At 37.6% G+C, this 14,188-nt stretch overlaps 1 protein-coding gene across 1 annotated transcript; it reads right to left on the bottom strand.

Moving 5' to 3' along the window:
- Positions 1–1,287: 1,287 nt before the first annotated feature.
- Positions 1,288–1,779, bottom strand: LOC119535325 (60S ribosomal protein L21-like; the record flags this gene model as incomplete). Its single annotated transcript, XM_037837751.1, has 1 exon — positions 1,288–1,779. A coding segment is annotated over one exon (492 nt), but the record flags the coding sequence as incomplete, so codon positions are not given.
- Between the last annotated feature and the right edge of the window lie 12,409 nt (positions 1,780–14,188).

Below are 14,188 nucleotides of genomic sequence, written 5' to 3'. Positions count from 1 at the left end.
GCTATTTTAAAAGGCATATCTAACACATAAAGACATGGTGAATTTGAAAGTAAGGGGAAGAAAAATGGTATTCCTGGCACATATTAACCAAGTGAACCACTCAGCAATTTAACACCCAAAGAAAACAGAGTTTAAGACAGAAAACTAAGGTTAAGGAGGTCATTATCAAGGTTAAAGAGGGCCATTATAAAATAATAAATTAAAAAAATTCACTAGGAAGGTATAACAAGAAGAAAGGATGCAGAAATTCATTTTCCTAATATGCATATATATTTTCAAAAGGTTAAAACTACACTAACTCTTCCTGAACAATCTCCCTTTAATTCCTTGGCATCTCTCCTTGAAAGTTTAGAATACGTTTCTTTTACAAAGCCTTCCAGCATTGATTTTTTTCCTAACCCTTTTCTATCTCCTTCTTTGCTCCTGAACTCTTATATAGTACATTGTAAATTCAGTTACATGTGAAACTTCCCTGGAACTTTGTCTTTTATGTATTTGTGAAATGCCATGTACCCTTACAACTATTATAAATAAATAATAACCATCATCTTGGGATGAAAACAAAACATAAAAATGTCAAACTTTCCAACAAAAAAATTACTTCTCTTTAACTATACCTTAGAGATACATTCTTACAAAATTCAGAAATTCTTTCATAAGTATATTGTTCATGTGAAAAAAGAAAAAAAAGAAAAATGTACAATAATAATTTCCTATCAGTGTAGGGTGATGGTTGTCCTGATTTACCTGGGACTGTTGCAGCTTTACCACTGAAAGTCCTGTATACAGGAAATTCCTTCATCCCAGGCAAACTGGGAAAGTTGGTTGCCCAATAATATTACTCTTTTTTTAAGAAATATACAGCACATATACCCTATACTATTATTGCAAATTATGTCTGAATAAATATTTAGGCAAAAGACCAAATGTTAATATCCATAATGCAGAAAAATATTAACTTTCCTTAATCAGAGTCCTCTATTTCTATTGTTAAAAAAAAGATAAATAAAAGAGATAAGAATCTCATTCTATTTTGATTAAATGTAAGGGCTCTTATTAAGTGTAATTTTTCACAATTGTAGAAAATAACTTTTTCTTTAAATCAGTATCTGTTTTCAAGAAGTCCCAGGTATTCCTAGATTTTTTAAGTATTTTAGAGAAACTCACAATTGTTTTCAGGCACCACAGCTTCTGATAAGTTGAAATACATGAAATTAGGTGTTAAGAAGACAGTCATCTTTTTTTTTTTTAACAACCCACAAGTCTTTTACTTCTTTTTTATACTTTTTATGCCATGAATTCATAGGGAATGGGCTCCAGTAGCTCGGGCTCCTTTCCATTAGTTCTCACCCAGTGTGCTTCTCCGGGTGCAGCAGGCTGGCGTTCCAGTTGAACCCAAGTACCTTTCTCTTTGGCTTCCTTTTTTTCCTGATCATTTTCCTTCACACGCTTCAAGAAGTTATCTTGGCTCTTAGAGTGTTTACTATGCTCAATATGTACATTAATTCTTTTGGCAAGAATCTTGCCCTTCCCTTGTTTGTTTACAACGATACCAACAGTGTGCTGGGTAACATTGTAGACTCTTCCGGTTTTGCAATGGTAACATTTGTGAGGCATTCGTTTTTGAACAGTGCCCATCCCCTTGATGTCTACAATATCACCTTTCTTGTAGATTCGCGTATACGTTGCTAAAGGAACAACTCCATGTTTTCTAAAAGTCCTAGAAAACATATAGCAGGTACCTCTCTTCTTTCCCTTTGTGTTCGTTGTTTTGGCAAATTACTGCAAGATTGTGGTTCCGGCTGAAAGAACCAGTCACCTATTCTTAGAAACAATACTTCCAGAATGTGTCATAGCATTGTATTTGCCTATTTAGAACAGCTATTGTTTAGCCAAGGAAGTGGTTAAAATACACAATGGAATTTACAGGTAAAGAGAAAATAGGTAGTACAATTATGATATATTTTCATATAAACCTTTCTGCTATATAAAATGTAAAGAAGTATTTCCATGTTTGATAATTTGTGAAATGTCTATTTTCCCATTTGGTCAAAATGGTCCTAGGAAATTAACGGTATTTTCTCAAAAGTGTTCATCCATTGACAAAACTATATGCTAAGTGGTCGTCATTTACAAAGAGGACTAATATATGGCCCAACCTTCAACGAGTTCATATTCTGTTAGAAGATACAAGTAAATAAATGAGTTCATTAAAGTCATTCAGTCATACATTTATCAAAATTATTAAACATCAGTTTTGTGCCAGGCACCATACTCAGTGCTGGCAATAAGTAATTTATAAGACAGAGACTCCTGACATCATGTAGCATACACTCTATTAAATAGGAGAGACAATAAACATGTTCACAAATAAATAAACTACTATAAATATATGCAGAGGCAAGTGTTATAAAATAAATGCAGATAATGTGTGAGAGAGAACTGAGGGGTGTTGAAGAATGATTAGGACTTGTTTAGGCAGATGGGGTGTGGGTAGACAAGGGAATTCCAAGGCAAGGTCTTTATTTTCCAAACTTTTTATTGTAATAACATACATACAACCTAAATTTCCCATTTTAACCACTTTCGAGTGTACAATTCAGTGGCATTTTTAAAAGCTGTGTGGTTACTTTCTACAACATACTCCAGAAAAGTGGTCTCCAATATCCCTGTATTTTTCATAGTAACTATCTTGAAGATTATAACCTAACCATCATATTTTTACATTCTAATGTGCCTCTAACCTTCTATCTTTTTGACTTCACACCTTTTTCTCTTGTTCATTGCCTTGCCAGACTTGTTATTTAACACCATTTTCCTATTTGCTGCCTATTATTGACTCTAATTCATATTCTTCCTCCGCATGACCAGAGGCAACGAGACTAGAGGAAAAGGCCAAGTATCCTAACCAGAAGGCCAAATGTCCCATAACTTCCAAGACAACAAATGCAGGAGCCGGTAGAGTTAATAAAGTCAAGAAAAGAGCTGGAGGGAGGTGATTCGGTTAAAAATAAAATAAAATAAGATCAGAGCAAAAAAAGAAGGTCAAGATATTTTGGCATTAGCAGGGATGAATCAACCAAAGTTCCTCCTAACTGAATACAAACATGGGAGTGGGTCATCCTCAGATAAAGGTCCAGGGCCGGGCCAACCCCTCTACAAAACCTGCCTACCCATTCACACAACTGGCACTACTACAAACTTGGAGACCGTTTTTGGGGTGCTATGTGAATTGTAGATATGATGAACCCAAGCAAACTTACCTCTACTAATGCTCTATCAATGCAGATCTATGCTCTTCCTGTTGATCTATGCTAAACCCAGCCCTTAGTGGGATAGACTCCACACCCTTATGTCTGTACCAACAACAAGAAATGGGGAGTTTACCCACAGCACATGACAGCTTAGACTCCTGCTGTTGCAAAAGCCCGCTTTAGCATCAAGACCTGAGGAGATGATTATCTTCTACTTCAAACCTGACCCAGGCCAAACTAATCTTCGACTGAGCAAATCAAATTGGTAACAGTTGCTTTGACAAAAACCTTAGCAGGCTATAACAATAATCCTAAAATTCTCGTGTTTCAAGTTATTACTGTCTTAACTGTTCAAAAAAAAAATGCCTTATAGTGAGAAAAAAATGGCTACTTGAATAGAACTGCTAAATCATCCACAACCTCACTGATGTTTGTGGTGCATTTAACCCGTCTGCTATTAGCGTTAATTTATCAAGTAAGTGAGAAATTCATTTGGAGATTATCATTTCCTTCACATACTTTAAAAGGGAGCAGAAGTGTCTGTTTAAAATGAGATATCTTGGTTTGATGCCCAGTTATCCTATCCTTTCATTGTATTGTTAGACTATTTAGTTCAGCACTGTCATCCAACTGTCAGGTCATACGTAATTCAATTAATTTCATCTCTACCCAACATACTTCCATAAAAATGAACAATAGCTTGTTGTTTGTTCTCATCAATAATTTTTCATAGTGACTGCTCTATATTCAGGTGTAGTGATTCCTTACCTTGGAAGATAAAAATTACATACACAAACAAACACATGCAAGTGCCAGTCTTCTGATAAGTTCTAGGGGAAAAAAAGTATACACTTTACTAAAGAATTATTTCATAAGTGAAGAATTTTTGTTATATTATTTGTATGTGTAATCAGGGCTATTTTATTTTCACTTTCTAAATGAAGGAGGGCAGTTTAGATACATACAATACAAAATTATTTTCAATACATTTACACTGAACATTTGGCATTATTATATTTTCCTTGAATACTTTTTTATATTATATTAAAAAATGTATGCTACTAGATATTTTGTGACATGACACTTTAAGAGCAAATGGAAATTTAAAAATTGGCGTCCTTTTAAAAATGGAAAAAAACAAGCATAGGGGAAATATTCGCTACTGAGCAAATGTGTGGGATGTATTTAAGGATGCATAAAGTTATTCCTATGAATGCAAATTTCACTTCCAAGTTCTGGAAAAATTATTAATGCATTTGTCTGTGTAAAATAAGATCCATATTTGAAAATCCTCCACTGCGTGTTATGAATTTGTTCCCAAAAGTGTCCTAATTCTCTTAGTGTGTTTGGATAAAGACATTTGCCAAGAAGATAAGCAGACTTGATTCCTTATTAGAAGATGAACAGTTTGATGCAGAGACGATCAGGATTTGTTAATCTCCCAAACAGGCTTTCTCTGTATTTGGAGAATTCCTGGCTCTTCTTGGTTGATATAATTGTGCACATAGGATTAAGGCTTCAGGTAAGGAGAATATAGAAGCTTCCTGGTTTCAAGCATCATCTTTGGTCGAAGCTTAAATCTTTAGGACTGGGAAAGCAATTGTTTGTGGGTAAAGCCAAACCCCATGACATTGGGGTTGACAGGATGGGGATGGTGGGAGGTGAGGAGCTCCTAGGGCACCTGAGATGTGGAGACTGGTTGACTATGTGTGAGGAACCTCGAATTTACTCTAGATTTTTACTTTTAAAATTAATGTTTTGTTTTTGTGAATTGTGACAAGATCTCATTTCATTAGGGTAAAATTGTATTTAAAAGAAAAAATTCTAGGCCCAAATTTATACAACCTTCTACCTAATCCAGTTTGCTGGCAATTATTCATTGCAAATCTCTTTACTTATCCTTTAAGACCAAAATTTAAAACTATCCTTTCTGGGAAGATTTACCTCATTCCTTCAGCTGTTGTCATTTCTTCCTCTATTAAAATCTATTAATGCTTAATTTATACCTCTTTTATTTTTGTTTATGAGACTTTAGCATAGTAAGTGTCATGCAATTTAATCTTCTAAATTAAAAGGTGTGAATTGCCTCTTATGTTTGTATAAACCCTGATTGCTTCTAAAATAGTATCTGATAAAGGGTAAGAATGTAAATATTTACTGAATAAAATACAAGCCTGTTAAATGGTACGAATGGAAACCATTTGCATTTATGGTGAACAAAATAAACAAAACAATAAATCCCATTGATGCACACAAGCCATTTAGACTGCACGAAGTTTTATTTGTTTCTTTGGAAGAATAAAAGCAGGGAAAATCACCATAACTGTATCTTGCAAGGGAAGGGATGTATTTATTTTTAGTGAGAATCATTAATTCTAAGACTTTAAATAGTCCTAAATTTTTGTTTCCGAATTTGATCAGTCAGTCTATACCCATTCTTTCTCCTTCTCTCTTTCTCACAATAAAAATTTTAAATTCAATGCTTTTTTAAAAGCTGGGTGTAAACTTATATTTGTGAAAAATTGAAAAAGTGAAAACTATGATGGTAGCTTATTTGGGAAGTGGGTAGAGAAGCCCCTTGAGGGGCTGTAATAAGAGAAGGAAAACATGCACAAACTTAGTGGGTACAGGCAAGAGGGGGATCCAATGCTGGGGTAATACGTAAAAGAGACAAAGCAGAGCAGGAGGTCCAAGGAACATGTATGTAATCAGCAACTAGGTGACATGAAGAAACTGAAATAGCAGTAAGAGACGGGTCAGTGAAAACATCAAATAAACAGTTAAAAATCAGATATGTACAGCAACTGAAGGAGCTGGAGCAAGGTAACTTGAGAACAGAGACACAAAGACAGAGTCATGGAGGAAGGAAAGGAAGGTTCCTGAGCTGAGGCTGTTTGCTTCCCCAGACCCAACTTGCTTTATTCCTGTCTCACACGTATGAGTTTCAGTCCTGAGTAAATTTGCCTGGATGCCTATAGGTAATAGAATCTAAAATCAAACAGCTGACTACTCTGGATTGCTGGAGCAGGTACAGACAAAATCTTCTGGCAGAGGCATTTCTTATATTGATCATTTAAGCCAGTCTCTTCATAAAATAGTAACATTATAAGGCTTAGTTGGAAGACTTAAACTTTGAGAGTCTCTGCTGAGATCTGAGTTCATGTTGTACTATAATTCCAACATAATACTTTTCTTTTAAATCAGTAAACACAAAGATACTTCTCTTTTTAACTACATAAAAAAAATCAGAATGTTATTGTGGTAAAGTATGCAGTTATTAACAAAGAAATGTTTCTAATTTTAGTCTCACATCTGAAACCCCAGATCTCTATGAAATTATACATTAGTTATTGTCAATATGTCATGTTGCAACTTTGATTTTCAGCATTCAGAGGACAAGTCCCTGTGATGCTTTGTCCAGAGACTATTATAATTTCAGAGGAAGAAGGAAATGTGTGCTGCTCTTGGGAATGCTTTCAAAGTTATGAGATGCTATAGGCACGCACCAGAAAATAAATATATTGGATGAGTCTAAGAAGAAATTTTCAGAGATATGTCACTGTCTTAGAAAAATACTTGGGTGCCCAAAAGGCAAAGTAAACATGCAGCAGAAGATCCTAAATATTTTCCCCATTCACATAAAATGGGAAATTAAGAGCTGCAAAGAGTTTCTGAGGTTATTGTTTTTCTTTAATACAGTTCTATTGAGATATGTTCACACACCCTGCAATCATCCACAGTGTAAAATCAATTATTCATAGCCCCATCATATACTTGTGCATTTATCACTACAATCAATTTTTGAACATTTTCCTTATGCCAAAAAAAATAAAAGTAAAAAAGAACACTTACAACATTTCATCCCCCTTGTTATGGTTTTCTAGAGCCACCATTATGCAAAATACCAGAAATGGATGGACTTTTATAAAGGGGGTTTATTTGATTACAAAGAGTTACAGTCCTAAGGCCACAAAGTATCTAAACCAAGGCATCAACAATAGGATACTGTGTTGGTTTGGATGTATTATGCGCCCCAAATGCCATGTTCTTTAATGCAATCTTGTGGGGGCAGATATATTAGTGTTGATTAGGTTGGAACCTTTTGATTTTTTCCGTGGAGATGTGACTAGTAACACCTTTGATTCCGGTGTGATCGGTTGATGGGATTGTTTCCATGGAGGTGTAGCCCCACCCATTCAGCTTGGGTCTTGATTTAATTACTGGAGCCCCATAAAAGCTTAGAAACAGAAGGACTTCAGAGGAGCTACATCTGAGAGGCCTTTTGAAGGCAGCCACTGAAAGCTGATAATTTGGAGAACGCCATTTTGAAATGCAACCTGAGAGCAAGCAGATGCCAGCCACATGCCTTCCCAGCTAACAGAAGTTTTCCAGATGCCAATGGCCTTTCTCCAGTGAAGGTACCTGTACTACTTTGAATATATTATGTTCCCCCCAAAACACCATTATCTTTGATGTAATCTTGTGTGGGCAGATGTATCAGTGTTGATTGGATTGTAATTCTTTGAGTGTTTCCATATAGATGTGCCCTACCCAACTGTGGGTGATGACTCTGATTGGATAGTTTCCATGGAGGTATGGCCCTGCCCATTCAGCATGGGCCTTGATTAGTTTACTAGAGCACTATATAAGCTCAGACAGAAGGAGTGAGCTTGTTCAGCCAAGAGGGACACTTTGAAGAATGCACAAAAACTGAGAGAGTAGCTGCAGATGGGAGACAATTTGAAGATGGCCATTGAAAGCAGACTCTTGCTCTGGAGAAGCTAAGAGAGGACAAACACCCCAGGAGAAACTGAGAGTGACATTTTGGAGAGAAGCTGAAGCCTAGAGAGGAATGTCCTGGGAGAAAACCATGTTGAAACCAGAACCTTGGAGAAGATGCCAGCCACGTGCTTTCCCAGCTAACAGAGGTTTTCTGGACACCATTGGCCATCCTCCAGAGAAGGTACCTGATTGTTGATGTGTTACCATGGACACTTTACAGCCTTAAGACTGTAACTGTGTAACCAAATAAACCCCCTTTATAAAAGCCAATCCATTACTGGTGTTTTGCATTTCAGCAGCATTAGCAAATAAGAACAGTATCCTATTGTTGATGCCTTACCTTGGACACTTTATGGCCTTAAGACTGTAACTGTGTAACCAAATAAATCCCTTTTATAAAAGCCAATCTGGGGGAAAGGGGCAAGATAGCAGCACAGAGGGGAGTGGAATTTAGTTAGCCCCCTGGAACAACTAATGAACAACCAGGAATGACTAGTAAATAATTTTGAATAAGTGCTGGGGGACAACTGAGACTGTCCACACATCATACATCAACCTGGATTGGGAAGAATGCGTGAGATCACAGCATAAAATCTGTAAGTGAAAACCCAGAACTGTGCTGGGAGCCCCCTCCCCCCATGGCAGGCTTAGCTGCAAAACCTCACTGTGGTAGAAAGCAGCACTCTTCCAGCAAGCAAATATAGCTGAACTGAGCTCTGACTGGGGCTTTAATGAACAAATATGGACTGCTGAATACAAGCTACAACACTCCAACAAGCAGACAGAGGCTTTTAGTGACTACTGACCTTAAAGAACCAGAAGATTGTCCCAGGAGGGGGAGCCCAGAAGACCAGATGTTACCTCTTGCCAATGAATGAAACTGGGGGGCCATGGACTGGCTCTAAAAGGGGGCTTTCTGTCTCTTTTTCTCTCTCTCAACTGAGGGGCTCAGAGGAGAGAGCCACAGCCATTTTCAGTTTGCAGTGCTCTGACCCAGACAGGGTGGAGATAACAGAGTCAGAGAGGCTATTCAGTGCAGATGATAATGCTCTAGGGGTGTATCTTCCCTAACAGTAAAGAGGTGGGGCACAGCTTTCTCTTCAGAACCAGATTCCAGAGCCTGGGGGAAAACAGCCAAAACAGAAAATGAAGGGGCCACATCTCCTTATACCATTTAGGAGTGACAGGCTGACAGGCACCACCTGCTGGGCAGGTTAGGAAAAGCACAGTGGCTAGAGACCTCAAGGGAAAGGCTGTTGGACTCTAAAGCACACCTGCAAGAAGACTTGAAACTGAATATAACCCCTATTCTAGTTTGCTAATGCTGCAGAATGCAAAACACCAGAGATGGATAGGCTTTTATAAAATGGGGGTTTATTTAACTACACAGTTACAGTCTTAAGGCCACAAAGCGTCCAAGGTAACACCTCAACAATTGGGTACCTTCACCAGAGGATGGCCAATGGCATCTGGAAAACCTCTGCTAGCTGGGAAGGCAGCCAGCATCTGCTCCAAAGCTCCAGCCTCAAAACGGCTTTCTCCCAGGACGTTCCTCTCTAGCAAGCTTGCTCCTCTTCAAAACATCACTCCCAGATGCACTCTGTTTGTTCCCTCTCTCTGAGTCAGCTCATTTACATAGCTCCACTGATCAAGGCCCACCCTGAATGGGCGGGGCCATGCCTCCATGGGAACATCTCATCAAAATCATTACCCACAGCTGGGTGGGGCACATTCCAAGCAAATCCAACCAGCATCAACATCTGCCCCAGAAAACTACAAAGATAATGGCATTTGGGGGACACAATACATTCAAACTGGCACAACCCCACTCTGAGATCTGAACCCATTCTGGTCTGGGAAAATCTGACTGGGGTAACCAAGGAAACCAGATGCCTAGACAAAAGAAAACTACAATCTACACTAGGAAAAATGAAGATATGGTACAGACAAAGGAACAAATTTACACCTCAATCAAGATACAATTGAGATATTATTTTACTTTAATGAACAATGTATTAAAAATTTTCAAAGAAATATGCTAAATCAAATAAAAAAACAAATCAATGAGTTCATGGAAGATATAACAAAAGAGATGAAGGATATGAAGAAAACACTGGGTGAACATAAGGTAGAAACTGGAAGTTTGAAAAAACAACTGGCAGGATCTATGGAAATGAAAGGCACAACACAAGAGATGAAAAACACAATGCAGACATACAACTGCAGATCTCAAGAGGCAGAAGAAAACACTCAGGAACTGCAGAAAAAGACACATGAAATTCTACACCCAAAAGAACAGATAGGAAAAGAATGGAAAAAATATGAGCAACATCACAGGGAATAGAAGGACAATATGGAACACATGAATGTATGTGTCCTGAATGTCCCAGAAGGAGAAGAGAAGGGAAAAGGGGCAGAAGCAATAATAGAGGAAAAAATCAATGAAAATTTCCCATCTCTTATGAAAGACATAAAATTACAGATCCAAGAAGCACAGCATACCCCAAACAGAATAGATCTGAATAGACCTACACCAAAACACTTAATAATCAGATTATCAAACATCAAAGACAAGGAGAATCCTGAAAGCAGCAAGAGAAAAGCAATCCATCACATGCAAAGGAAACTTGATAAAACTATGTGCAGATTTCTCAGTGGAAACCATGGAGGCAAGAAGGAAGTGGTGTGATATATTTAAGATACTGAAAGAGTAAAACCACCAAGTAAGAATCCTATATCTGGCAAAACTGTCCTTCAAACATGAGGGAGAGTTCAAAATATTCAGACAATGACAGAGTTTGTGAACAAGATAACTGCTCTACAGGAAATACTAAAGGGAGCACTACAGACAGATAGGAAAAGACAGTCATGAGGGTTTGGAACACAATTTTGGATGATGGTAGCACAGCAATGTAAGTACACTGAACAAAGATGACTGTGAGTATGGTTGAAAGAGGAAGATTAGGGGCATGTGGAACACCAGAAGGAAAAAGGAAAGATAAAGACTGGGACTGTATAACTCAGTGAAACCTATAGTGCTCAACAACTGTGATAAAATGTACAAATATGTTTTACATGAGAGAGAACAAATGATTTTCAACTTTGCAAAGTGTTAAAAATAGGGTGGTACTGGGGAAAAATACAATCATTGCAAACTAGACACTATAGTTAAGAGAAACATTATGTTATGCTTCCTTTAATGTAACAAAGGCAATATACCAAAGCTAAATGCATATAAGAGGGGGATATAAGGGAGGGGTATGGGACTCTTGGCATTGGTGATGTTGTCTGACTCTTTTATTCTACTTTATTTTAATTCTATTTTTCCTTTTGTTACTTTTTATCTGTTATGTTTTTTCTTTCTTTTTCTTTTTCTTTTGTCTCTCTGCCTTCTTTGACTCATATTCCTTCTTTGTGAAAAAATGAAGATGTCCTTATATAGATAGTGGTGATGGTGGTGAATACATAAATATATGACTATACAGGGAACCAACGATTGTGTACTTAGGATGAAAAGTATGGTGGATGAACAAAAGCATCTTTAAAAAAGAAAACAGATTGATGAAGAATTCTTGAGGGCACCACATTGAGTGAAATAAGTCAGACACATAAGGACAAATATTGCAGGGTCTCACTGATATGAACTAATTATAATATGTAAACTGATAGACATGAAATATAAGTTACCATGATATAGAACGAGTTTAAAGAATGGGGAGTGGTTGCTTATTATGAGCAGAATGTTCAACTAGGTTGAAGTTAAGTGTTTGGAAATGGACAGAGGTGACAGTAGCACAATATTGTGAGAAATACTAACAGTGCTGAATTGTATGTAAATGTGGTGGAAAGGGGAAGCTTAGAGTCATGTATATCAGCAGAAGGAAAACTGGAGGTTAAAAGATGGGAATGTATAAAACAGTGTATCTTGTGGTGGACAATGTCCGTGATTAATGGTACAAATATTAGAAATCTCTTTCATGTACTACAAAATGTATGACACTATAACTTGAAATTAGTGATAGAGGGGTATATAGGGAAAATATATCTATTGCAAACTATGTACTACAGTTAGTAGTATTTTAACATTCTTTCATCAATCATAACAAATGTACTATACCAATATTATGAGTCAATAATGGAGGGGAGTGGTCAGGGGTATGGGAGGATTTGTGTCTTCTTTTTTTTGCCTTTATTTCTTTTCTGGAGTAATGAAAATGTTCTAAAAATTGAAAAAAAAATAATTGTGATGATGGATGCACAGCTGTATAATGGTACCATTGGTAATTGATTGTGAATTTTGGATTTTTGGATAATTGCAAGGTAGGTGAACAATCTCAATAAAATTAAATTAAAAGACAAGCCAAAAGAAAAACAAAACAAAAAACAAACAGAAAACACAAAAACAAACAAACAAACAAAAAACAAAAAGCCAATCCATTCTGGTGTATAGGAAAACGGCAGCATTAGCAAACCGGAGCAGATACCTTCACTGAAGAATGGCCAATGGCGTCCGGAACACCTCCGTCATCTGGTAATGCATGTGGCTGGCATCTGCTCTTCCTGGGTTGTGTTTAACCTCCTCTCTCAGCTCCTTTTGGTCCTTAATTTAGCATCTCCAAATGTCCTTCTGTCCCGAACTCCAAACATCTCTAAGCATCACTAACCATCAGCAAGTATCTCTGTTGGCTTCCAAACATCTAACATCTGTGTGTCCTGACTTAGCATATGCAGGGCATTTTCATCTCTCTGCCCTTTGTGAGAGATCCCTTTAAAGGACTCCAGTGAACTAATCCAGGCCTAACCTGAATGGGTGGTGTCAAACCTCTATGGCAACATTCAATCAAGAGGTCACACCCTAATCAAAAAGATTAATAAGTCTGCCCCCAAAAGATTGCATTAAAGAATATGGCTTTTTGGGGGACATAATGTATCCAAAGTGGCACACCCCCAATCCCTCCCTATTTTTCATTTAATTTTTGGCTGCATTTTTCTACTTATCTGTCCACACTGGATAAAGGGAGTGTGAGCCACAAAGTTTTCACAACACAGTCACACTGTGTAGGCTACCTAGTTATGCAATCATCTTCAAGAATCAAGGCTACTAGGTTACAGTTTGACAGCTTCAGGTATTTCCCTTTAGCCATTCCAACACACTAAAAACTAAAAAGGGATATCTACATAACACCTAAGAATACACTCCAGAGTGATCTCTCAATTCCATTTGAAATCTCTCAGCAATTGAAACTTTATTTTGTTTCATTTCTCTTCCCTCTTATGGTAAAGAAGATTTTCTCAATCCCACAATGTGAGGTCCAGGGTCATCCCCAGGAATCATGCCCCATGTTGTCAGGGGGATTTACACCCCTGAGAGTCATGTCCCACATATTGGGGAGGGTGGTGAGTTCATCTGCATAGTAGCCTTAGAGAGACAGAGGCCACATCTGAGCAACACAAAGGTTCTCTGGGGGAGACTCTTAGGCACAATAATAAGTAGGCTTAGCCTCTCCTTTACAGTAAGAAGCTTCGTAAGGGAAAGCCCCCCAATCAAGGGCTCAGCCTACTAAATTGGGAGTTCTTAATGTTTGTGGACAGTAATAGCCCAGGTGGGGAAGTCCAACATTTCTGCATTTCCCCCCAGTTCCTCAGGAGGGCCTTGCAAATACATTTTTATTCTCTGCCCAAATTACTTTGGGACGTATCAGGATTTCACACTAACTTGCATATACCCACCAGATCTCACTTCTTATTCAAAGTTCTGTGTTCTTATGGTGTTTGAATAAACTGACCATACAAGTTAAATTATTTAGTGTGCTACAGAAAATACAGATCCTGAATCAAATAAACATCTCTTCCCTCGGTCTCATACAGAAGGTGAAATTTTCAAACACAATCAGAATTGTCCTGTACCCTTTGGCCTGATTTGCCTTAGACTTTACTAGATCTGCTTCATTCATATCTTTGATTGAAGTCTGAACACTTTTTCAGCTTTTTAAACAGTTGCCGTATGAGCTAGTACTGACATTCGTAGCTCCTAAGCTCTTGCTCTGAGTTTCAGGTGTCACAAAGATACCCCAAATTCCAGAGACTGACCAGGTTACACACAACAAGCTCAGCATCTCAGAATTTAGAGATAACTGTTACAACTCTGGAAT

Source organism: Choloepus didactylus, chromosome 5 (genome assembly GCF_015220235.1).
Source record: "Choloepus didactylus isolate mChoDid1 chromosome 5, mChoDid1.pri, whole genome shotgun sequence".
NCBI classification, from domain to species: domain Eukaryota; kingdom Metazoa; phylum Chordata; class Mammalia; order Pilosa; family Megalonychidae; genus Choloepus; species Choloepus didactylus.
The sequence above is the reverse complement of the archived record's forward strand: the minus strand, read 5'-3'. Positions and strand labels throughout refer to the sequence as shown.